The sequence below is a fragment of the Gossypium hirsutum genome, chromosome A10 (assembly GCF_007990345.1).
Source record: "Gossypium hirsutum isolate 1008001.06 chromosome A10, Gossypium_hirsutum_v2.1, whole genome shotgun sequence".
Classification (NCBI taxonomy): domain Eukaryota; kingdom Viridiplantae; phylum Streptophyta; class Magnoliopsida; order Malvales; family Malvaceae; genus Gossypium; species Gossypium hirsutum.
In genome coordinates, this window is record NC_053433.1 from 104,079,744 (window position 1) to 104,106,060 (window position 26,317).

The 26,317-nt window shown below is 31.3% G+C and overlaps 2 protein-coding genes across 6 annotated transcripts; both read left to right on the forward strand.

Annotated features, from left to right (window-relative positions):
- Window positions 1-3,831: 3,831 nt before the first annotated feature.
- LOC121207568 (two-component response regulator ARR17) lies at window positions 3,832-5,369 on the forward strand. The gene is made up of 5 exons (XM_041077903.1): window positions 3,832-4,521; window positions 4,614-4,684; window positions 4,768-4,845; window positions 4,939-5,009; window positions 5,093-5,369. The coding sequence occupies exons 1-5, from the start codon at window positions 4,377-4,379 to the stop codon at window positions 5,187-5,189; spliced, it is 462 nt and encodes a 153-aa protein (XP_040933837.1). The 5' UTR covers window positions 3,832-4,376; the 3' UTR covers window positions 5,190-5,369.
- A 12,319-nt stretch (window positions 5,370-17,688) lies between these two features.
- On the forward strand, window positions 17,689-23,903 carry LOC107916293 (uncharacterized). 5 transcript variants are annotated; one of them, XR_001689455.2, is made up of 14 exons: window positions 17,736-18,069; window positions 18,176-18,340; window positions 19,420-19,518; window positions 19,633-19,755; window positions 19,867-19,935; window positions 20,008-20,104; window positions 20,237-20,339; window positions 20,859-21,075; window positions 21,709-21,822; window positions 22,070-22,201; window positions 22,629-22,709; window positions 23,079-23,195; window positions 23,312-23,451; window positions 23,598-23,903. XR_001689455.2 is itself a non-coding variant. In XM_016845481.2 (13 exons), exons 1-13 carry the CDS (start codon window positions 17,959-17,961, stop codon window positions 23,393-23,395), a joined length of 1,512 nt encoding a protein of 503 aa, XP_016700970.2. In that variant the 5' UTR covers window positions 17,689-17,958; the 3' UTR covers window positions 23,396-23,903. The 5 variants fall into 5 exon arrangements, 2 of the variants coding, with proteins under 2 accessions (XP_016700970.2, XP_040933838.1); XR_001689456.2 differs by having other exon boundaries at window positions 17,766-18,069; window positions 20,862-21,075; XM_016845481.2 differs by having other exon boundaries at window positions 17,689-18,069; window positions 23,312-23,903.
- The last annotated feature ends 2,414 nt before the right edge of the window (window positions 23,904-26,317 follow it).

A 26,317-nucleotide genomic window follows, 5' to 3' on the forward strand; every position in this document is an offset into this window, starting at 1 on the left:
GGCTTGATTTAAGCCAATTTGCCACCCCTTTTAGAAGTCATCCCTACAAGCCATAATAGACAACATTTGTACTTAAATTTTCAACCAATTCCATACTCATAACATGCTTCATTATAACAAAAACATATTAGTTCATAAACACTACAACCATACACCATTTGGCACATTCAACCAAAAACCAAAACTATATACAACATTTCATTTGCTAGCCAACTCCCATGGCATAATATATACACATCAAACTTATATACATAGACCTTCTAGCCTATACATGCCATACTTTAAAATAATTAAACTTTCAAAAGTACCAAAATGAGATCGATAGTATGGTATTGATCATCGACTATCCCCGAGCCTTCAGTAGCTATGATAACTGAAAAACAAATAGTAATCACACAGAGTAAGCTCACAGAGCTTAGTAAGTGAAATATAATTGGTCTAACTACTAAAGCATATAAATACAATTCACCCATATAGATTCATAACCATTTCATAGAATAATTCATAAACTTAACCATGCTCTTTTGTTTGCATATATGTCATGCTTCATTTCCATACATATTTCACAGAGACAGAGTTTTTCATATTCAGAAATTTAGTACGATATAAACGTACCTGCATAGGTTATACATTTCATATACTCAATCTTAGATTTCGTACGCTATCATTAGACGGGTCAGAAACGATACAAATGCTCATAAACAAGTACAATGCCGACATCCCGGACGTGGTCTTACATTTAATTCAATATCGATGCCTCTATCCTAAATAGGGTCTTACACGAAATCTGATACGATGCCGATGTCCCAAACATGGTATTATACGTAAATCTCAATCGAGGCTTGTGTCCCAGACAAGGTCTTACACGATGTCTCAGACAGATGTCAACTTTTCTTAGAAACATATAGAGCTTTTCAGATACTAACATATTATCTTACTTTACTCTAAATATATTCATCCAGCACTCAAGGCCATCCAATACAGATTACAGTTTATATGAGCAGAATTTATTTCAATTAACACGTAATTGTAATTTGACTTACCTCGGACGGATTTCGGATAAAACGAGTCAACTATTCAACTATTTTGGACTTCCTCCGATCTAAGTCCGATTTTCTTTGTTCTTGATCTAATACAATACAAATTCAACCATTCAATCATTCATTTCATTCATTATAATCCATATACACATAATTAGGGCACTTTGCATTTTAGCCCTTATATTTTCACTCTTTGACAATTTAGTCCATTTTTCATAAAATCACAAATATGCAAAATTTCTTTGCAACAAGGGCTAGCCAAATTTTCATGGCTTCTATATAAGCCCAAACAACATGTTTAATTCACAATTTAATCCTTCAAAACCTCATTTTCAAAATTTAACCCAAATAGCTCAATTTCATCAAAAACTCAAAGACAAAACTTATGAACCATCTACCAAGCCTTCATAATTCATTCAAAAACATCACAAAACTCATGATATCAAAAATAGCATTTCATGAAATCTTTAACAGAAACAGAAATTCAGACATGAGTTTTGAAGAACACGAAGCAACGATCACAGAAACGTAGAAATTATAAAAAACCGAACAAATTTCATACCTCAATTTAGCTACCAAAGTGCCGAATGTACAAAAGCTTCAAACCCTTCTTTCTTTGGCTGATTTTCAGCTAATATGCATGATAATAAGCCACCTTTTTGTTTTCATTTTATTATAATAAGCATTACAATCACCTTTTACCATTTTACCCTTAATGATATAACATTAAATTCACCAACTACATGACCATTTTTGTCCACCATTAAAACAAATGGTAAATTTGACATGCAAGGACTTTTATTTTAAAAGCCAAGCCAAATAAGTGCTTTAGCATCTAGCACTCAACTTTTACACTTTACGCGATTTAATCTTTTTTTTTATAATTAAGCACAGAAACAGACAAATTAAATTACAGAAATTTTCACAGATGTAAATTCACATATCACAGACACAGAAAATAATATTAAAATATTTTTTAGACTTGGATTTGTGGTCCTGAAACCACTATTTCGACTAGGGTCAGAACCGGACTGTTACAAATGTAGTCAAGTTAGGTTATGCTTTGAGATAGAAATGAGCTAGTTGGGTATGAATGAGATATGGTTAATTATGCATGAGTTTAGATATGTTTGATGAATTGCGATTAAGGTACCTTATGGCATATTGGTTGGATAGATTAATGGCATAGTGAATTGGTTATTTTATGAATATTTAGGTATGTTTTGATGCATTGGTCATATGAGCAAATTGTGTTTAGGTATAAGCTTGAAGTGGGTGAAGGAGATAGCTTGATTTTGGCCAATTTCTTGTCCACACAGCCTAAGACACGGGCGTGTGTCTCAGCTGTGTGTGACACACAGCTGTGTGCCCTCTATTGTCGCCCTTTTACAAGATTATCACATTACACAAAATTTATGGAGCGAGGTCTTCAAGTAATGCCAAGTTAATCCACCTTAGTTTAATAGTTGGGAAGAGTGGTTGTCAAGTAATATCACCTCCAAAAATTGGATCCTACATCCTCCGATTCCTTGGTACATTATTTTTACATTCACATTGTGGTAACTTTGGTTATGTCGTAATGCTTTAGTTTTCTCCAACAATAGGCCTCTACGGGGCTTTTTGCAACAAATTCTGACTAGTGCTGATGAATTTACTACTCATTCCTTAGTAGTGAAAAAACTTCACATTCCAGAATTCATTTCAGTTGCGTGGAAACCTCCTCCGCAAGGTTGGGCTAAGTTGAACATGGATGGTTCATTTGTGGGGAACTTGGGTAAGGCTGGTGCCGATGCTATTATTCATGATTATCATGGAAGCTGGTTGATTAGCTCTTTTTGGCACATCCCTAGAGCTTTAAGTGTAGAGGCTGAACTGTGGGCCACGAGAGATGGTCTAACTTTAGCTTGACAACTTGACATTAACAATCTTGTAATTGAAGTTGATGCTACATCGATCATACATTTTATGAAATCATCATCTAACTCTAGACTGATATTGTCTCATTTGATTGATGAGTGCACGACACTTCTTCTTTCTATGAGTTATAATTCCTTGCTACATGTTTATTGTGAAGGGAACAAGTTTGTTGATGCCTTTACTTGTATGGGGAGTAGTTTACAACTCCAACCCTCTTAAGATGTTTTTTCTTTTGATAATCTATTTTTTGCATGTGATGATCCTCCTATTTGTTTATATCGTTTGCTTTTGGATGATGCCCAAGTACAAGTTATGTATCAAACTTTATTTTAAATTCTAAATAATACTTATTCCTTTTCCAAAACACACACAACATATTGTCTTGGCTTTTGGACAAGTTTATTCTTATTTTATGATTTTAATGTTTTTATTATTTGAAATGATTTACAAGTACAACCAAGTACAAGCACAAATAATATATATTTAAATAAATACAACAAAAATCAAATTAATACAATCAAGTTAAAAATTAAAATACATCCATATGCATATAATGTAATTTGAACTCCGAAAAAATTAAAAAAATCCTATTAAATCATATTTAGAAAACTAGGCATCAAAATTGTGTTTGACTACAGCCTTGGCATATTATCCAAAGGACTCGTTGGCATGATTCTAAAAAATATTTGGTGGAAAAAAGATTTAAAAAGGTAAATGAGGGATTTAGTACAAGTCCCAAGACACATACCACATGGATGACTTCAAATCATTAATAAATTAATGGGGGAAGAAATAGTTGAGGAAAGTCCAAGTTGGAGAATCTCTGCATGAACCCCCACCCACATTATGAAAATGAAATCTAGATTTAATTAATTAAATTAAATTGGCAAGAGAAATGGGCCACCACGATTGATTGAAACAAATCAGAAATGGAAGAAGCAATATATTTGGATTTTGTTTGTTTCAACACCAATGGATTATAATTGATCCGTACCACCAAACCTTACAACTTAGAAAAACGATTCTGTTTTGCTTTTAATACATGTTCTTCATAAAACAAAATATAAAAACAAATTGCACTATTATTCTGCAACCCCTGTCTGTCTGTTTTACTGCACAGGCAAATGGCAGATTCTGTTTTGTCAGATTGGATATATTTGCCAGCCCAAACCCCTCCTTTCCTCCTCCTCAATAATTTCTCATTTTTTCCCCTCAAATCAAATCAAAGATTACCCCTAAAAAGATCACCAAATATTTCTGATCTCCTTCCTCACTTTCTCTCCCTCCAAACACTCCCTTCTTTATAAGTATACCCCTCTCTCATTTACTCCCATAACACATCCCTTCTAGGTTTTCCAACTTTTCTTTTTTTTTTTCTTTATTGGTTTGTTTTGGTTCTGTTTTCTTTACAAGCATAGGATGCTTAGTTGTGGTGGTGGAAGTGGCGGCTGTTCCAAGGACATGGCGGTGGAATTAGGAGATGAACCCCATGTTTTAGCTGTGGATGATAACCTCATTGATAGGAAACTGGTTGAGAGACTGCTCAAGAACTCCTCTTGTAAAGGTATAATCTTTCTTTTCTTCTCTAATCCTTCATTTTTTTATCCTTTTTTCTTTTCAAAGAATTACATTTCTTTTAATTGTGTTGTATTGCAGTGACTACAGCAGAGAATGCACTGAGGGCTTTGGATTATTTGGGACTGGGAAATGATAGATTGGAAGCAACTGTAAGTAAATCATAAAATAAAACTCCATCCCTTTCTTCAAATTCATAAAGATCGTGTCTTAATGTCTTTTCTTTGTTTTACAGGTTTCTGAGGTCAATATGATAATAACAGATTATTGCATGCCTGGAATGACCGGCTATGAACTGCTCAAGAAAATCAAGGTACTAAACATTTCATTACTCAGAAGTTGTTAATTAGTAACATTTGCAAGTACCCTTTTTTTCATTTCACTCACCATTTTGAATTAAAACCAGGAATCATCCGTTCTCAAGGAAGTCCCTGTTGTAATCATGTCATCCGAAAACATACCCACTCGTACCAGTCAGTAAGTTTTCGTGTCATTCATTGATGAATACAAATTATAATGTTAAAAAGATTGAAATGTATGTATACTGTATGTGGAAACAGGTGCTTGGAGGAAGGTGCGAAGATGTTCATGCTGAAGCCATTGAAGCAGTCTGATGTGAAGCAACTCAAATGGCACTTGATGAAATGCAGGAACTGAAGTTAGAGAGGCAAGAAAACAACAACTAGGATTCAAGAACAAGATTTGTAATGAGACAAAAAAAAAGAAAGAAAAACTTTTTAAACCCACATTTGAATGGGGCATTGCAAATCTTTTATGATATATCAACTTTTTTAAATCTAATGTTATTAATATGAATACATATTATGCTTACAGACATATCTTTCACTGTGCAAATACCATTGATTGTTAATTCGAAAAGAGGGTTAATTGTGAAATGGGAAAGGTGATGAAGGAGTGGAAAAGGAAAGAATCATGGGAAAGCTTTTTCACCAAATCCCCATGTGTTTTCTTTTCAGTTGGTCAGTACAAAAGAGGTCACACTTTAGGGATAAGAAAGAAAGTATTGTTTTGATTCTTTTTTATTTTTCTCTTAGTAGGGTGTAGTGAAAAATGGGGGTGTCTATATTGTTTCCATTCTTCAATTTTTGTGCGTCTGACATTTCTGTTTTAAGCCAGGTATTGGCATTGATACAAATATGATGATTCTATATACAATAATTGACTGAATGAGGTAACAAAGTCTTCTCAATGTTGGTAAAGAGAGATTCTATGTTTCAAATTCGGCTTTACCTTTGCCGGGAGGATGGAGGATTACAAGGAGGCCACGTAATCTGTATTTTTCAATAGTTTTTTACTATATCAACATTTTATTTATAATTTTATAGTACACGGTTTTATTAGGTAACTATTCTGGTTTGATTACAATTTATTTGGAATAAAATAAATGAGAAAATAAAAATTATGCATCAAAGAAAGGATTGTATGAAATTGTGATTCCACGTCATTTTTATCATTTTCCAAAAAGAGAATAACAAATAAGATTTAAGAGAAAAAACTGAAAATCAAGAATGAACTAGAATCACAGTTTCATACAATCCTTTCTTTTATGCTAAACAACTATTAGTATCTGATATTTATTGTGGAAATATAAGACAGAGTAAAAGTAGCATATATTTTAATATTATTATCATTAATGGCAGATCAAAATTAAATTGTATATTTTTATGATAGTAAAACTGTAATTTCATTATTTTAATAAGATATATCTTTATAATTTTTAAATGTTAAATCAAATTTTATTATTTTTTGAGTCCAAGCACAATTTTACCTTTATTAATTTAAAATTTTATAAATTATAAAGAACTTAAACTAAAAATTTATTATTTTAAAGGGTCATGGCCTCTCTGAGTCTCTACTACACTCCACCATTGATTATGATCTGTTTAGTATTACTTTTGGACGCTTAAAAATAATTTTTGAAGCAAAAATAATACTAATCAATTAGCTTTTTACTTTTATATGGACTTTTCAATCTAAATAAAAGAGAAGAAAAACTAGATTTAAGTGTTTTAATTTTTTTGTTTTAATTGAAATTAGGATGCGTTTGTTTTACAAAAAATGACTTACGAAAGTTTTTTTTTACATTTTTATATAAAATGACTTACCTTTTTCAGAAACTTAAGTCTCTTCTAGAAAAGAGCTCCTTTGTAAGTAATTTTATTTTTATATAAAAATTAATTTAAATCAAAATTAATATTATTATATTAAAAATAAGTTTTATTTTTAATATTAAAAATATTTAATATTTTAATATAAAATATTATAATTTTCAATATTATTAAACATACATATTTAATCATATAATAAATTATTAACATAATTTATTATTTTGATAAATTATTTAATATTTTAATTTTATTTTAATAATAATACTCTTCATATATTATTAAAAAATATTTAATATTAATATTTTAACAATAAATATTTATTACAATTATAAATATATTAATAATAATTTTTTTGTAGTATAAAGGTTAATATACGCCATAAGTTCATGTACTTTTCATAAATTTAGAATTTAATCTCTCTACTTATCAAATTTAAAAATCAAGTCTAATTGTTAACATTGTTAATTATATTTTTTAATTTTAATATCTAAAATATGATTTATATATTCAAATTAAATTTTAAAATAATTTATATTGAGTACATAAAAAAATTTAAATTTCATATACAAACTAAATACTCATTGAACTTGGCTCCTCTTCCCAAGTCCCTCCAATCTTTTGGTATTTTTCTCTAACACTATTAAATCTGGAAGACGTGGCACTTTGAGATTATAATACTATTAAACTCTTGTTAGACATCTTTTAGTACGGGTTTGTACTGTGTTACCCCTATCCCTTATCTTGGCTTTTTTACCCCGTTGATACATAAAAAAATTGAAATAGTATACTCATTTGATTATTTACCAAAATGGTATGGTTTGAACAGTTCCCAGGGGTGGTGCCTGAAATATTGGCGGGACCAAACTAAAATTTGATAACCTAAAATATTCAGGAACCTGATGTGCAAATTTCCCATTTGTATTGGCTGCAAAAAAAACATTTAGGGTCTTGCTAACAGTGGGACGGCACCAAACTTTAAATAGGGTAAATTGCTTCATAAACTCTCATTGATTGTTATTTTCTTTTATTCCCCTTCAACAAAAAAAATAGAGAGGTCTCTTATCAATTAGTCTAAAAAAATTTAGAAAACTCTTATTATGTATAAATTATAATTATTAGTTAATTTTATAGTCTCCGGATATAATGTGAGTGAAAGAAAACTACTATCAATACTGTTAACTGTCATGTCAAATATAATTTGAATTTTTTTTAAAATAAATAAAATTTATTTCCAGTTAGAATCCACTTTTTTACAAAATACTTTTTGGTGAATTTTTTTTTTGGACTAATGGTAAGAGGCCTTTTTATTTTTGGTGTTAAAGGGGAATAAAAGAAAATAATAAATAATGAGAGTTTATGAAGTAATTTACCCTATTTAAAGTTTGGTGTTGTCACGCCATCAATGACACCCTAAAAGCTTTTTGTAACAGCCAATACAAATGAAAAATTTATAAATTAGGTCCCTAAATATTTTATATCATCACATTTCAATTTGGTGCTGCTAATATGTCAGGTAACACTGATAGAACACTGTAACAAATGAACCATTTTGGTAAATAGTCTCGTGGGTATACCATTTGAGTTATTATTATTTTATATATATTATTAGAGTAAGAAAACCCCTTATCTCTAATATTGTGTATAGAATTTAAAAAAAAACATCAAAACTAAAAAAAATATATATATAAAAAAATTAAAAACATATAAAAATGAAAAAAATGAACAGATATTTGAAAAACAACAATTTGAATTTCCAGCTTTGACTAGATGGATTCTAACTGTCAAAAAAAAGCATAACAATGAGCTTGAAATATAGAAAATGAAAGGAAGTGATCTATTATTTGACTTGTATGTTGACCATGAAGAACCCTAGGCCTAGCTTACCTTTAGCTATGTTGGGAAAGTTTTATCTCCACAAAAAAGTCTTTTGGGCGATTTTGCTCCTCTTTCAAGTTTTCAATGGCTGAATTAAACTCACCTGCCCGCAAGCTTTTCATTTTCCCCTTCATCACTTATCCAACTTAGCTACAAATAGGGAACTTATGATTAGGGTCTACATTTTTTAGTTTTAACTGAAATAACCAATCACATTAATTAATTTTATTAATCGATTGATTATTAAATTTAATTCATTTTAAAATCGAGTAATTAACCTTATTAATTGAAATTATTAATAATAGTATAGTATAGGCCCAATATATTAGATAGACCTAATAAACAAGCAAAAATTTTGGTCAAATTGGTTAATGGCTTGAGTTAACGTAAATTATTTCAATCAGTTAATAGACTTTTAAAAATATTCGATTCAAGTAATGGTTAAGAATTTTTAAATTTCGATTAATTCAATTCAAGTATTAATCAAATCAGTTATTTGAACACTTTTTAATTATGACACATTTATCATGTGGGTGAAAATAATTATATAATATATTTATTAAAAATTATATGAATACTAAATATAATTTTAATTGAGATGATAAATATTATGTTATCTTAAATTTAAATTCTATCACATAAATAATTTTTTTAGATTTTATATAAAAACACAAAAGATATCTAAATCAATATCAAAATATATAATATAGATAAGGATTAAGCATATTTTAGATAGGAATCTAGATGGTTTCCTTCAGCTAGTTTCAAAGTTGGATTTTTTATTTTTTTTTATTTATATTTTGCCAAAAGAAATGGGACATTTTCAAGAATCCCCAACTTTGGTCTTAGAAAAATTAAACAATATGTCAAAAAAAGGATTTTAAAACTTAAATAATCAAAGAATAATATTTTATTAAAGGATTAATAAAATGTGTGGGTCAATTTTCCTTCAATTTCTGTCATATCAAATGAAAAAACAAACTTTTGAAGCTCTCCACTATTTTTCAATGCTCATTAATTTCAAGTCACTATTTTGGTCAAAGTCCAGCTGTTGGGAACTTGTTATTCCACCCATGTTCTAGCTTTGTTTAAGAAGAGAATGGTGAAGGGATTATTTTTATTTTTTAAAACTTTTGCAAGTATATTTTTGTATTTGTATAATTTTTAAATTTTCTTTTAAAAAAAATTATACAACTTTCAAACACTTATATAAACATTGAATCGTATCACGATACACAATTAACCCCTGATATATTAACAAACACATCCTACAAATCAACAACCATAGTCAACATAATCAAGAAAAAAAAAAGGAAAGAAGGGTAGATTCGGGTTTTAGAGAATCCAAAGTGATAGGGGGAGGGGAGGGGGAGGGGGAGGGGGAGAGAGAGATAGAGGGAGAGAGAGAGAGTTGTGATGACAATGACAACAAGTTGTTTGGAGGAAGAGTTGAGAGTGTAAGTTACACTTTTTCAAGAGAAAAAAGTGTGAGAAAAAAAATGAAATAATGAAATGAAAAGAAAATTAAGGGCTGGATTTTTTTAAAATTTTTTATAATTATAAATTTTTGAAATTTTTGAAATTTTTGAAAACATAATTAAATTGATAAGATACTAGAGGTTAAATTTCCTATTATATCAATAAAAAAAATCATGTTAGCATTCCATCATTAATAAAAAAAAAATTGATTTTCAAGGTAAGAGCACCCTCAAGCTTGAATGACTATCGGAGTAATTTATTTATTTATTTTAACTCATTTGCTTTTTCATGCAAGCAATAGTTGCCTCCAATTATTGTTGAGTTCTTAAGCCAAAACCTCCCCATATCCTTAGCCTTTTTACCTTAAGTTCAAATTTTTTAAATCATACTATGGCTATGTTAAGTGAAGCGAATCATATTATTCTAATAACTCTGCATATAGTAATTTATTAACTTATTATTTAAATTAGTATTTATTTATTATTAATATTTAATTTCAACATTTAAATTTTTTATTATATTGAATGTAAAATATTGAATTTTTTTAAGAACAAAAGTTTTAAATTCGACAAAAACATACTATATCTGATACTAAATAAGGAGTAAAATCGAGTGAAAATGCTTTAAAGTGATTGAAGTACTTCACATACCAATGTGAAAAAATAGAAATCAGAGAGTTTTAGCTAACAAATGAATTAAGATATGATTATCGATAACATCAAGTCAATTAAAATTGTATAAAAAACATTGGAGCATATTTTAGATGGAAATTCTTGATGGTTTCTTTTAGCCACTTTGCAGATTTTTTTGCCAAAAAAAGGGGGACATTTCCAAGTAAAATCTCCCACTTTGGTCTTGGAGAGAAGAAGGGGTATTAAGCAAGTCTCTATTTTACACTAAAAATATATATATTAAAACCAAATAGACCAAACACCTTCATATGTCCAGAAAGAATAATCAAAGAATTAAAGGATGTAGGTCAATTTATCTGCAGTTTTTGTCATGTCAAGCAAAACAACAAATGATCTTTTTTTTTTTTTGAAAACTCTCGATTGATTTCCAATACTCACTAATTTCAGGTGACTATTTTGGTCCAAGTCCTGCTGTTGGGAATTTGTTATTACCAGCACGAGTTGCAGCCATATTCTGGCTTTGTTTAAGAAGAAGACAATGGTGAAGGGATAATTTTTAATTTTATTTTTTTTAAATTGTATATATAGATGTTTTTTAATATTGAAAAAGTTTTAGATTTATATATATATTTTTTATAATTTTTAAAAGTTTTGTTTTTGTTTTTATTTTTTAGATTTTTTAAAAAATTATACAATTTTCGAACACCTACACAAATATTCAACCGTACCATAACACACAATTAATTAATAATATATTAACACATGCATCTCACGAATCAATAATCATCGTCAACATATCAACACATCAAGAAAAAGGGAAGAAGAGTAGACTTGAGTTTCAAAGAACCGGACATTTCTTCACAAATCCTAACGATGGATGGTTGAGTCTTGTTGAAGATTACAATTGTTATACCCTATTTGTGTGAGAACATGTGGCACGTCAAAAAGACTCACCAACAAGCCTCCCTTTCGAAATGATCATCCTGACAAATATAATCCATCCACCATCAAGGTCCCCAAGCTCTCATTAAGAACATAATATTGTTGGTCACCAAATAACATGTGAGTTCAACTTCTCTGTACCATTAAATAAGAATAAACAACAGGATCTGTCCTGTCACAGATATCCTCGTCTCATCCAAGACATCCACCCTACACGTTCCATAATGATGGTTTAATGGTAAGTTCAACACATTAACACTATCCTATACAGGACCATCGCCTATAAATACCTCCAGGAATGATGAAGAAGGGATTGACTCTCCAAGAATACCAAGCCCATACTCTATCAACTCACCTTCAGCTCTTAACCTTAGTATTCTCCTCACCTTCATTCTTTGTAACCTCCGACTCTCTGTCCTGATTGGATGAATTGGCCTCCATAACAACTACCATTCTCTCCTCCATATCTCTTCCTTGTTGTGCCACTGTATCAACAACAACATATCCAAAAATCAAACTGATTGAATGGTGTCGATTCATGATTAGGGCAATTTAGGTCAATATTCATGGTTTGATTTTGTAGTCTGTAAAGCGGATTTACAGAAAATTAATTAAACAAAAAGAGAAAGGACAACAAGAGGGGTCTCTTTATTGAACGTGGTAGGGGTGTGCATTTTTAAGTTTTAACTGAATTAACCGACCGAACCAAGTTAGTTCAATTTGAAACTAGGTAACTAACTAAAATTAATAACAGCATATTATAGGCCCAATATATTAGAGATTAGTCCAATACATCATATAAACTCAATATATAAAAATTAATGGATACAGATGACGTGGCGTCACTGTTTCATACAATCCTTTCCCATAACATAATAGCAACATTAATTTTTTTTGTACAACGCCAAGAACTACCCATAATCCCTCCCCAACCCATAAATAAGAAGATAATACGTTTCAACGCACTCAAACCCACTTCCTCCTATATTGGTAACAATCCCATAGCAATCAAACTAAGACTCAATTGACAACATTAAATTTAAAACATAATAACAAACGTTACATTAAAAACATTAATTTTTACTTTCTATGTATCAACTATTTTATTACACAAAACAAAACATGATATAAACATACAAATATATATTTTATTACTTTCTATGTATCTTTTATTCTCTTTCTTTTTACCTTTTTTAACTATTTCTTCTGATCTCTCTTAAATTTTATTTGTTCACAAAAATAAAAATTGAAATCCTAATTTTTTTTTTATCTTAAGGGTGATTGGTGTTTTCCTATGTTATAATTTCAATGAAATGTGATTTTATAAAATATGATTGATGAGAATAACACCATTACAACGTTTGGTATACATTGGAAAATACTGTTTAAATCCTGTAAAAGTTACATTAATATGTTTAGTTCATTTAACATATTCCTAAAAATGTAATATTACTTTACAAAATTACCCTATTGAATAAAATAAAATATTCATATATTTTAATATTTTTAATAATCTTTACTATTAAGAAATATTTGAATTATTCCAAAAAAAGTATGATTTTCTCACATGTCGAACAAGATACATAAATACATTGGAAAGGCAACTTGCATATTAAGTGAAAATATACAAGTTTTAAAAGTTGTTTCGCAACATGGCACTTATAAATTCAAATATATTAATATACCGTGTATATAGCTTGAAATATCAACTTCTTAATATGGTAAACCACAATCAATTGTGTATAAATTGTTTTTCAAACTTAAGCTATTAGTGATATGAGCTTGACCAAGTCTATTAGTTAGTTTTTATCTCGTTTTAAAAATTGAATTTAATTTGTATTTTATCTTTTGTTGTTATTTGAATAGTTAACATTATCTTAGTCAATTCTTTACTTTTATAAATAATGTCATTTATCAATGAATTTTGTGTGCCTTTCTTCTCTTTCTTTCCAAAACCTTAGATGGTATACGGAGCTAAATATCTCTAAATGAGAAAACATCTTCCATTTTCTTCTCACCTACTCCAATATTTTTGTAATGACTACCAATAACTCAACCCCTTCAGTAATTACCTCCGACCACTACTACTACAACTATTCAAATTGTCTAGTTCAACCCAACCTCCTAATTACCTCTTAAGCTTCATGCTAGCTCCAACTCTTCGACTTGGAAATCACAATTTACCATGATGTTAGATAGACATGATCTCCAAGGTCACCTTGATGGCACTAAACCCGCTCTACCCAAACATGTTGAAGAGAATAACAGCACCCAAATAAATCCTACTTGTCACATTTGGTATCACTAAGATCAACTCATCTAGCAAGCCATGATTGCTTATGTTGATAACTCAATTGCCTCCACAATTGCTTCTGCTGATACTTCACAAAAAACACGGGCTCTTTTGCGTACTTTATATGCAAACAAAAGTCACACATGAACCTATAGCCTTCGTGATCAACTTACTAAAGTCACAAAGCAAGTCAAAAGTGTTGTAGAGTATCTATAACAAATCAAGACCATTAGAAATATGTAAGTTGATGTTGGTTCTCCGATTTAGACTCTCCATGGTCCAAAATATCGATAAGTTTTCGCCTCTATTCAGACTCTATCAACACCAATCGAATATGAAGAGCTTTTTCAAAAACTTGTTGAGCATGAACTCTCTCCAACATTAGGAGAAATGAATGTCTTCTGCTCCAAAATCTATTGAATTTTTTTCGTTTCATTTAAAAAAATTGTGAAGGGTTTCATGATTGAATGCTCAAGGTTGGAGATGTTCTTTTAAAAAATAATTTAAAAAAAAACAATGAATTAAAGCTGTAAAGATCATAGTAGCAACTATGTTTTTATAGATGAATAAGTTAATATGTTAAACCCAAATACAAGAAAGGCTAATTTTTTCTTAACTTTCTCACCCATCATTAAGGGAATCACTTTCCATTTTTTTTTCTTATGAAACATTGGAATCACATTCCAACTAATTAAATTCCTTGAAAAGTGAGAACTTTCCATCACACCAAACTCCCTCTAAGTGTCAACTCACCATAGCTCACAACTTAAAATCGAGCATCTCATTACTTAAGGTTTACTTTTATAGATAGTTATAGATGTGATTTTTTTAAAGTATTTTTGCATTATTTGAATTTTTTATAATTATAAGCTTTTGGATTTTTGGAATCATGATCAAATTGATAAGATGTTAGGGGTTAAATTTGTTATCATACCAATCAAAAGAGAGCCTTGTCAGCCTTTCGTTTGGTGACCAAATACATTTTAAAGGTAGGATGACTAGAACTTGAAATTAACTTTATGTAGGTGATGATATTAAAAAAAAATTGATGACCAAAGCAAGAGTGTCCTCGAACTTGAGTAACTATCTGGGTAGTTTACCTTTCTTATAAATTCACAGTCAATCCCTCATTTGTTTTTTCACACAAGCAAGAGTTGCCTCCAATCGTTGTCGAGTTCCTAAGGCAAAACCTATCCAAATCATTATTTTTTATTATCTTCGATTCAAATTTTTAAACCATACTATGGCTTTCTTGAATGAAGAGAATCATATCGCTTTAATAACTCTGAATATAATAATTTATTAACTTATTATTTAAGCTAACTTTTTTATTATTAATATTTAATTCAACATTTAAATTTTTTTATTATTTTGAATGAATTTTTTTATTTACTTACTAAGTTGAGGAACAAAATTTTTGAATTCAACAAAACGTACAAAGTCTGATGCTGAATGAAAAGCAAGGCCAAGTGAAAGCGCATCTAGATGTAGCAAGTTTTTTGAAGTGGTTAAAATACTTCACATACCAATATGGTCGTTGTTTCTTACAACTTTGGTGGAAAGGTAGATATTTGCAAAATTCTCATATATGTTTCTTCTATATTTAGGCTACCAAAATGACCCACATGTAATTTTAGTTGTATTTAATGCATTTACACTCATAAATGTTGGTACTAGACTTCATGACCTTGAAATCCACCGATTATCTAATGTTATAGTCCTTGATTCTTCTATTTGCAACATAATTTGATGGAAAAATTAGGCCAATTGTAAGCTCACCATTGTTATCAATCAGACAAAAAATTCATGCCTATGAATGTTACCATTCAGTGTTTCGATAATAACTTGACGACTCATGTACGATGATGATAAAAACTATTGGTTCATTTTACGACTTGGGACCATTAACACCTACAACTTCAACATCGAGTTCTTTTTAGACTTATGCTTTAGTTTTGACTCTAGTGAAGTCACCAATGTCATCATCACGACATTCTGGTTCCGTGAACACATCAAATCAGGTAGGTTGAGCTTCATCTTAAACTACATTTATTAGAGATTGCCACCTATTAACATAACCAACATCTTGTTATACAACTCATGAATACATAACATTATAGATTCCTGAGTATGCTCTCAAGATATGTACTAGGAATATTCGACATTGAAGGATTCTTCGGGACTCCTAAATATAGTAATTAGGAAAAGAACCCTAAAATATCTAGTATTGATGGAATTTCTAAATGATATATTGGCACCGAGATAGGCGAAATGCTTGCATAATTCAAAATTTTGTACCTAGCATCGAGAATATCTTTGACTTGCACTAACAACTCCATTGCAACGCCCACACTTTCTTGGTGCCCAAACACCGTAGTATCAACAGTTTTATCATTGTTGAGATCCACCACAACGTATTTACTCCCCTTTTATTAGACCTCAAAAATGTATACTTGAAATTGGATATCCATTTGGTAGTTCCATCATGGATTTTCTTCGAAATTCTCCTTTTTGTTCTCTCCAAGGAAACATAATTCTTAAAGGTTATGTTAAAAGGAGATTCAGATTGGAATACAGTTCTATCATTAGTTGAAATCATGTATCCATTTAAATGGATTTGTGTCATAAATCAATTTGCCATCTTCCCATTTGAAGTTATCAAATATTAAATTTGAACATTACAAATGTTAACAGAAAGGGTGTCGCTAAAAGAAAAAAAAACACAATGAAATTGGTGCCTAAGTTGGTGGATACTTGTCCAGGCACTAAATGGAAAAACAAAAAACACACATAACATAAGAATATGATTACACAGTTCGATTTCCCTATGTCCATGGAGCCTAGCTCAACGAGAAATATACCTCTTCAACAAGTACAAAGTCAACCTACTCAATCACATACACCGTACTCTTGCACTTTGAAGATACAATACTCTCACTATTATGAATACCCTTTGTGTTCATAGCAATTAAAACCACATTAATAAGTTTTACTTTAAAAACATCACTTTTACAAAAATATTCTCATAATAATAGATTAAGTGCCCAATAATTAGTACATTTTCCTATGCAAGTCTCTCAAATAGATAAACATGATTTCAAAACTTGTTTACAATAGAAGATCTAATACAATCCTAATAAAACACTAATCCAATCAATAGTAATACAATATAATAATATACATGATAAATATGGACTATTGGCAACTCAACATCATAACCACAATCCAATTTAAAGTCCATAACCTGAGGGACTACTTTAAGAAATTTACTATTAGCATTTGTTAAGCACAATAATAACATAATATTGGGTACAAAAATTGATGACAATTTTCATAGTACTGATTCATGAATTATGGAAAAAAAAGTGATTTAAGTGAGTTATAGAAACTTTGTAAGTAGTTGGAATGGTTTAAGGTTTGTAGATGTTCAAAAGAATTTCTGGGGGAGTTATTTCAAAATGACTTTTTTTTTTTTGGAAAATTGTAAAATTTATAAGAAAGGGGAAGAGGTTCGACTAACTTGAGATAAAATGAAGTCAACATCATGAGTATTGACTTTAATGAGTCAAAAAATTGTTTGAACCCAACACTTATAGGAGTCGAGTTGTTACCCCAACTCAAATTTGTGTTTTTAACAACAAAGTACACGATACTTAGTGAAAATCGTGTTAGAAAGACTTTGACACACATACATTTTGTACATTCTATTCAACACTTGCATAAAATTTAATATTTACGAGTGTCAAAAAATGTATAATATGATAAATAACTTTATAAAATATCCCGTGCAAAGTGCGGTGGTCGTTGACCTTACAAATTAGTCTTGTTTTAAAGAATGTGAAAATTAAGGAGCACATTTTATAATAGTAAATTATACTGAGGCAAAAAGCTAAATAATCAACACCAATGGGGATCTGATGAAATTGTTTAATTAACGTTAAAAAACGAAGAAGGTCTCTGCTTTGAGATCATCTGTATATGTCTCCATTGATGTTGAAATCAAGCTTCTTTCTTTGATTCAATTCTCCATTTTCAACTGAATAACCCAACCAATATATACACACATAAATAAATAAATGATAGAATTAATTAGTCGGCGGCGTTTAGATGCATTCATCTCCATTTTCGTAACAGTGCATCCTCACGAGATCTCTGCTTTGCTCCATTCTTCTTCATGTTTCTTCTTTGTAAGTTAATAATATTAACTCATTCCATAATTCATTTTAATTTTAATTAAATTGTCTTAATTTTGAATTGGGCTTTTTTGTGTGTTTGTTTTGTTTTCCCCCCCAGATTTTGAGTGCTTATTTTGTGGTGCTGCCATTGAGGGATGAAGGGGCAATTTCATTGGGATTATCTAATTTGCCTGAATTGTTTGTTGGGTCTTTAGTGTTGACTTTGATAGCTGCTCCTCTTTCTACTCTCATCTTCTCTTTGCCTAATCTTTCCAAAGTCAAGGTAAATCTCAATTCACTTCATAATTCATTTTCTTTATTGCTTTTATTCTTGGATTTTTAGAATTTTACTGAAATGTTGAAAATGGGCTGTATTTATATATAAAAGTTTAGGGATGAAGTGGAAAGTTTGGCTCTTTTGTTATTGATTTTTCTGCTCCGTTTTTTTTTAGCAGTAAAATATTGAATTGGGATATAAAACCTAATCATAGTTTTGAAGAACTAAGCGTGGACAGTTTAACTTTCATTGATAACAAACTGCATAATTTTACTTTAAATAAGGATGACTGAGTTGCTGTTAATTTGTACTTGGTTTACGTAGAGACTAGAGAGCTACAACCTAGTTATGGTTCCGGTAGAGTAGAGCTCTGGGACAGATTAATTATAAAGTCTATCTCTTATTGTAGTCAATAATGCCGGTGAACAGAGTGACTGACCTGGAAATGGTTCCGAGAGTGGGGTCTTGAGAGAAGTGAATTAGAAACTTTAGCTCTCTTTGTTGTTAGTATAGGTGATAAAGTGGCTTTTGCAGAACTTAATATATTAAACATTTAGGTGCCAATTTGTTTAGCTAAACATTGGAAAGTTACTTTCTGCGATCCCTCACTTAAATGGTCTTGAAGCTGAGACCTTTTGCTTCCTTCAGGGAATACCACCATACATGTGATCCGCGGAAGGTTTTTTTGTGTGGTAATGCATGCCCTTAATCATTGAACTAAACAATAATGGAAATGATTTTGTCATCCACCTTTCGTATATGGTTGTTTAAGTCATTTTGCCATGTTGTATGGCCTCTTATTGATTTTAATATATTACTTTCAGAACATGCCAACATAGTGATACAACATTGCATTTTATTGGCATTGTTCGGGGTTGTTTCATTAGGTCAATGTATCAATGTTTTATTTAAGTTTGGGATCATTAGCCTCAGTGGTCTATGCACAACTGTCTGTTGTACTTTGTCACTTCAGCCTTTAAATATCCTTGAGAAGAAATCCGTGAGGTCCATAACCATTTCATGCCGGTAATATTCTTCATGTTTTGTTATATTTGTCCTCTAATTGGTACTTCTTGAAATTCCAGGCTTTGGTTTTTATACACAGGCTTTTTAGTGTATCACTTGTTGTGTTCTTCATTCTATGGCATACTTCATCAACGGAGACTTTACAATCTCATTCAAAGGTAATCCAAAAAGTCCACATGGTGGTGGTGTTCTCATTTTTGATCCTTGTTTGTCATCAGAAAATTGGTTCTTCATATAATTTTGTACTAACCTGTGGTGCAAACTGTTTGTAGAATTCAGTTGGGATTTCCACCGAACTTAAAGTCAGTATTGGTCATGACAGCCCTATTGATGCTCAAGGTTGGGGAAACCATGGTTGGTTTTATGTTTCAGTTAGAATTGGATTGTTCCTCTGGGTATGACAACACTTGATCTATTTGTCATTAATTTTGCCTGCCAACTATTATCTAGTATTTAAATTTTAATAATGGAAACTTTCTGTTTCTGTTTTCTTGTTTGTATGGAAGGTTGCCTTGCTTAATCTTATCACAATATCTTCAACCTGGGCTAGAGTAATTGATGTCATGGATAGTGAGGTATTGAGACTTTCTGTTTCTCTTATGAAGCTTATGATATCCTGCTTGCGCTCAATTTCCGTTTTGCTTCAGTCAGGGTCAAGATTGTTTGGTTTCATTGGTGCTGGTGCAACGCTTGGCCAGCTCTTTGGGTCTTTGTTTGCCACAGGAATGGCTTGGCTGGGTTCATGTATGTACGCCCAGTTGATTCTTTGAATGTCAGATTGTCAATATCTGGTCTTTTACTACTTCTTTTCTCTCCCCTTCCCCCTTCTCTTTCTCTGTCTTTGGTTTTTTTACAGTGGGAAGTGTTTAATTGCAGATCTTCTCCTATTTGCTGCTGTTTTGATGGAACTAGCAGCACAGTCATCAAAAGGGATCAACAAGGATATAGGTTATATCCCTGAAGAGTTATTTCCTATCAGGTTAGCTAAATCCTTATGTTTGCATATCTCTTAAATATTTTTATTTTTAATTTTTTTGGGGGGTGGGGGGTGGAGGGTGGGGATGGGGAGTTTATGGTTATTGGAATACATTGTTATGTGATTTGTATGCTAGTAAGGAAAGTCCTTACATCTGTGAACTATGATGTTTATTTCCCTGAACAATTATTGGTATTTTGCCTATCATACTTCACCATTTTGGATGACATCTAGATTTATTCACGCCAACCTAATGAGATTTAGGTCACCAAGTAATGTCTTAGCTTGATATGTCTTCTCATACAATTTCACGGGGTAGCAGGCATCTGATTGATTGATGCCATGTTAGATGTTAAAAGAAGCAGTACATCATATAAAATGACTACTACATCAATCTCAGCTTGTCTGTAAAATATGGATGGTAGATGCTTCTGTTTTACCTTCGGGAGTTTCTGGCTAACCTGCATGCATGTTTTGAGGATTGAACCTTTTACTTTCTAACTTTATTGTCATTCCTTTTAGAAGAGCTGACTCGGATCAACAAAAAGATGAAGATGATGATGAGCAGACTGCATCAGCTCTCAAAGTTTCTTCTCCTAAACTAACTACCTCTTCAGTGAAGCCTGAACTTTGGGCTATCTTAGATGGACTGCGACTTGTATTGTCATCGACCTATTTGTTGCACGTGTCGTTGTTCCTCTGGTTGAGTGCAGTTGTTTCCTCTTTCTTCTACTTTCAGGTAAAAATGCTATGATATAGCTTGAATTTGCTAACCATGCATGCTAAATACTGCTACTAAGCTTTGGCATGCATATTCTGGGGCTCTTTTTCTATTGATAATTATGATTGGTACAAGGTACAGTATCTAGTAGTTTGTAAAATCAAGTGCGTCTTGTAAGAGAAAAAATAAAATCCATATGGAACTTGATATTATAGATCATTGATGGATCTAGGATTGCTTTAAGAAAGTCAATTGTAAAACTAAAATGTCATTTATGAGCTTTTGTAGGGATTGTATGCATAATCAAGTTCATAGGGAAGAGTTAATGAATAGTAAAAGCACGATTCCCTCCTATATTGATCTCTAAGATTCTAAGGTACTTGTGTGCTCTTTGTCTGTGTTGATCATGTTTCACTAGGTTAGGGCTTCAAATCAGATAAATTTCTGTTGCCATAGTTTAAACTTTTAGGGAGCTTTTAGTTTTTGCCTTTTTATTTTGTGCTTGAGGTTGCATCTAAGTATATCCTAAAAGAAGTCCATAGTGTTTAATTTGTTCTGTCAGGGCTTTCTGTTTAGTGTTGTGTTCGATAATATGTTTGGCCATGGTACAATTTTCTAATCTCTTTTACATACTTGATTACTCATTTGCAGAAAGTTAATGTAATTGCCATGACAGTTGCAAGCTCGGTTGGCAGAAGAAGATTGTTTGGCCAGATCAATAGCTTTATTGCTGTCTTTATCCTCGCTGGACAACTTACCTTAACAGTATGCTATACCTATGATGAGTTTTTGTAATTATTTTGAACTAACAGCTACTCATAACAATAAAGAAAATGAAGTATTTCTTGGTACTCATTTGGTTTTTCCAGGTCTTGACGCTATCTATTTTGATTCTGGTGTAATTTTTTCTTTCACATCTATCATCTTATGGGGTCTAGATCATCTCTGGCTATGCCCTGTCATCTGTTTATTATCCTAGCTTTTACCCTTATTATGTCTTCGCTTATTACAGGGGCATATTCTTACTGTTGCTGGGGTTACTATAGCTCTATGTTGCACTCCATTTGTTTCCTTCTCAAATTTGGTTGCTGTTGCCGTATGGCCAACTTGGATAGTAATTGCCATTTCAGAGACCCTAAGAAAGGTTTGCCAACATTGACTTTCTTTTCATGTATTCTTTTTTTTTTTTCTTTCTTATCTGATTTACGTGAAATCTGTTTTGCCACTGTCATTAGTTATGCTATATTTCAGATCATATATTATAGATCTATAATTCTCAAAGCCCACTGGGATAGGTTAGGAAGAGGAAGATTATCAATTGTCTTTTGTGGCAGTAAAACTATTGCTCCAACCCTTCATTTTTCTTGAAGTACTTAATGTTCTACATTTGTGTCCAACATATTTTCAGACACAGGTACAGAGATATGACCCTCCAAGTGCAATAAAAAACTTAGAAAGAAAAGAACAACATAACGGTGTTGGACACATACTTGTATCCAACATTCACACCTGAGTATGAGTAACCTAACAGTAAAGTACATATAACTGTTTGCCTTTTTATTACCATGCAGGTGGTCAATTATGTTGTAACCAAACCTGGAAGAGAACTCCTATTTACTGTTGTTTCTGAGGATGAGAAATACAAAGCTAAAGTATGTAAATTTCATCATTGTGTTCTTTAAGTTTCTCCCTCAATTCTTTTGAGGGAATTTGGAAGTTCTATTTTGTAGTGGAAATTTCAGATATGCGGTATATGTCAATCTTATGTTTGTGTTTAACTTCCTTTTTACTTTAGTGAGCCTCTCATGTTTCATTGAAGCACCTCAAATATTCTTCCAGTCCATGCACAAATAGTTTTTATTTTCAAAATATGGATTAAAAGATGTCATACCAAAATTGCATCCAATGCTTCGTAGATTTTCTATCCATAAAAAACCTTTCTTAGGATGTTATGAAGTGAACTAGTCTCTGAAATGCTAAAAGCACCTAATCATTGTTTGCCTGAAAACATAATGCTGCAGATATGCATAGATGTAATTGTCCAGCGACTTGGGGATGCTGCAGCAGCTGCCATATACAAACTACTTTTCAGCATTTTCAAAGGGCGGATATCGACAGTTTCTCTCTATGCACTCCCTGTATGTCTTCATAAATTTCCCTCTGCCAGTCTTGTATTTATACATTTAGTTTACCTTATCTGTATGTCTGTCTGCAACAAAGCTGACGGAGGTTTTCTTTTACTTTTTATTTTCAGGTTTGTTTACTTTGGCTTGTCACGGCATTTTATTTAGGACGGCATCAAACACGATTAGCAAGGCTCCAAGTTGGATCTTCTTGAAAATTTTCTGAAAGATGATTATGTCTACCTTTTATCGGGAATCAAAGAATGAACAGGTCAAGATCCTTCACAATTATTAAAATGTTTGCGAGATGTAACATGCTCGGTGTGCTGCTTTGGTCAAAGCATTAGCAGAAGAGTAGTGCTATTCCGACTTTGTCTGCTTACAAGTTTCCGATTGTTTTGGCTTCTTTGTTTGCAGTAAGAGGTTGCTAATTTGCCATTCTTGTGCACAATGCGGCTAACCTATAACCACTGTGGTTTCTTCTTTCATTCAGTAGTAACCTTTCCTAGTTCTAGTAAACTTTCATGGCTCGAACAATTACCAGCTTCATTGTAGGACGAGGTTCCAGCATCATTAGTTATTTTTTTCGAGACAAAGGAAAATACATGTAGAACTTGTAGTTAGTGTTGAAGTTGCCATATATTGTACAGTGTACCCTTGCATTTGAAATGCAGTTGTTGGATGATTTTCATCTTCAAATTAATATGATATTGAAACTAGCAATTCATCTTGTACTTTTCCACTGTGATGTTATCTGGAAAGCGCTCTATTACTCAAGTTTTACAGGTTCAGGAGTATTCGACTTCGTATTGCTGCCTTATTCCGGCTAAAACCACCTGCAACTTTACAATATATATATAGAATCTGAAAAATCATTATAAACATTGAAAAGAAGTTATATATATTCTTGAAAGCAACGATGGCCAATATCATGAACTTGAGCACAGCTATGTATTCTTAGAAATGGCCCTTGCCAACGAAGAAACATATCTCTATACCTATATCTGACTAGTTAAGTAGTTGAAACAAAATAGAGTCTGAAAATGTATCCCCACACCTATACTGAGATTTCTTTTATTTTTCATAAAGTAGTTATCATATATATGATTCTCCAAAATATATTATAAAGTAATGGGACACGCTCAAAACACAAGAAATATGTGCTGAATCGTCTCGCTCTAGCAATTGTGTGCTCATTTCGGGTAGCAGCACAAAATCAAAGTTCCACAAATGGTAGGTCTTTGCTTACAAACTACAATTATCAATGTCCAATCAACTTAAAAACAAATTTAAAGAATTTATGCAATCAACTTAACAGAGACGACTTCATGTCTTTATCTTTGGCCTAATCACATTGATCATGGATAATTCCCACTCTGAATCAGGACACCAACATGTGTCCAAGTCTAAGATGTTTTTTACATATAACAGCTGATATTTTGGATACGTATACAAACAATTGTTTAATAGGGATAAAATTTAATTTTTTAATGCATTTAGAGTTAACTTAGAAGATTATTTCTTTAAATTTATATTCAAATATATATGGGATACAACATACCAGCTTAAATATAACATTTTTTAAACGATAATAACAGTGTGGTTCTGGTGTTGTGTTTTGATGTGAGATCAACACATCAGAGTCAAGAATATGTTCTTTTACCAAACAATTTTTTTTTTTATTTTTGGGCTCAAAAGCAAAATAAGAATGGTTAATCATATGAGAAACAGAATATTAATCCATGGTTTTCAAGCTAATTAAATGGAGAATTTTTAAAGCTTGAAACAAGAGCCAATCTTTGCTTTCATTCCCCATGCTACATCATTATGTGGTACTTCGTACACCACATTACGAATCTTTTTCTAAATATATCAAATACAAATCCATAATCAATGTATGATTAGTCCAAACTTTTACTCAAAACTAATTGAATTTTGAAAATTTTCATATAGTTAGTTTTAATATGTATTATGAAGGCCAGAATTTACTTTGATTTATATAATTATTTTTAAAAAACGAATTTAATAAATGATTGTATAAATCGAATGAACTAAACAAGGTGTTATGATATAGACAAAAGTAGCATTGGTAACAAGAAAGTGTAAATTCTTTGTAATATAGTAAGTTAATGACATTCCTTTGGTTTAGTTAGAAACCCCACTAATCAAGCACAAAAGGGACAGATGTGTGGTGTTAGCTAATTTATCTTTCATTTCCCACTTCAAATTGCCTACCTTCTCTTTCCCCTTTGAAATTTGGTGTAAACCCTCAAAAAAGATGATGGGTAGGGGAGAGGGCACAACCTGATTTTGATGACACCTAATTGATCAGACACTAATTCTTATGCTTTAATTTGTTCTAAGAATCTGTTTCTTTTATTGGCCAATGCTTAAGTTGTCTAAACATTATCCCACCACTACCTATTACCAAAGCTATTGTCCTTAATTAGGAAGATATCTCTTGATTGGATTGCCATTAACTCAAAAAAGTCTACATTTTAGAAGTGGCAATGGTGGGTTTATTTATTATATAATTTATACTTTATGCTTGTTTAAGTTTAGTTTGATACAAAATATGATTTTTAAATTTATCTTAATTTGTTTATATTTTAAGGACTAAACCTAAACTCGTTTTAAATTTGCACATATTAATTTTGTAATTTTTTTTATAAAAATCTTAGTTTTTAATTTCATTTAATAGTTTAATATGTTTTTTTTCTTTTATTAAAATTTCAAGTAAAGAAAATTTTAATCATATGTCTTTTAATATAAATAGTAGAGTATTACTATATATTTTTTGGTAGAAATAACAACTAGAATTACAGAATAAGAGCAAAACTCTTAGCTTCTCAGACCATTCTTAAACAGCATACAATCCTCATCTAAAATTCCCCAAGTGATCGTGGGAGATCCTAAAAAATCTTCAGTTTGCTGCAATCACCTAGAGCAGTCCTAGTCATGTGATTTGCTGCTCTGTTGTGCTATCTCCTTACCTGTCTTAGGCGCATGCTGGGGAGTTGGTGAATTAATCGCAGCTTTACAAAGTTGTTGTCCGCTGCACAACCATTTCGAATACTCTATAAGAAGAGCATTATCACTTTCGGCCTCAACTTAGGGAAACCCTTTGTCCCATGCGA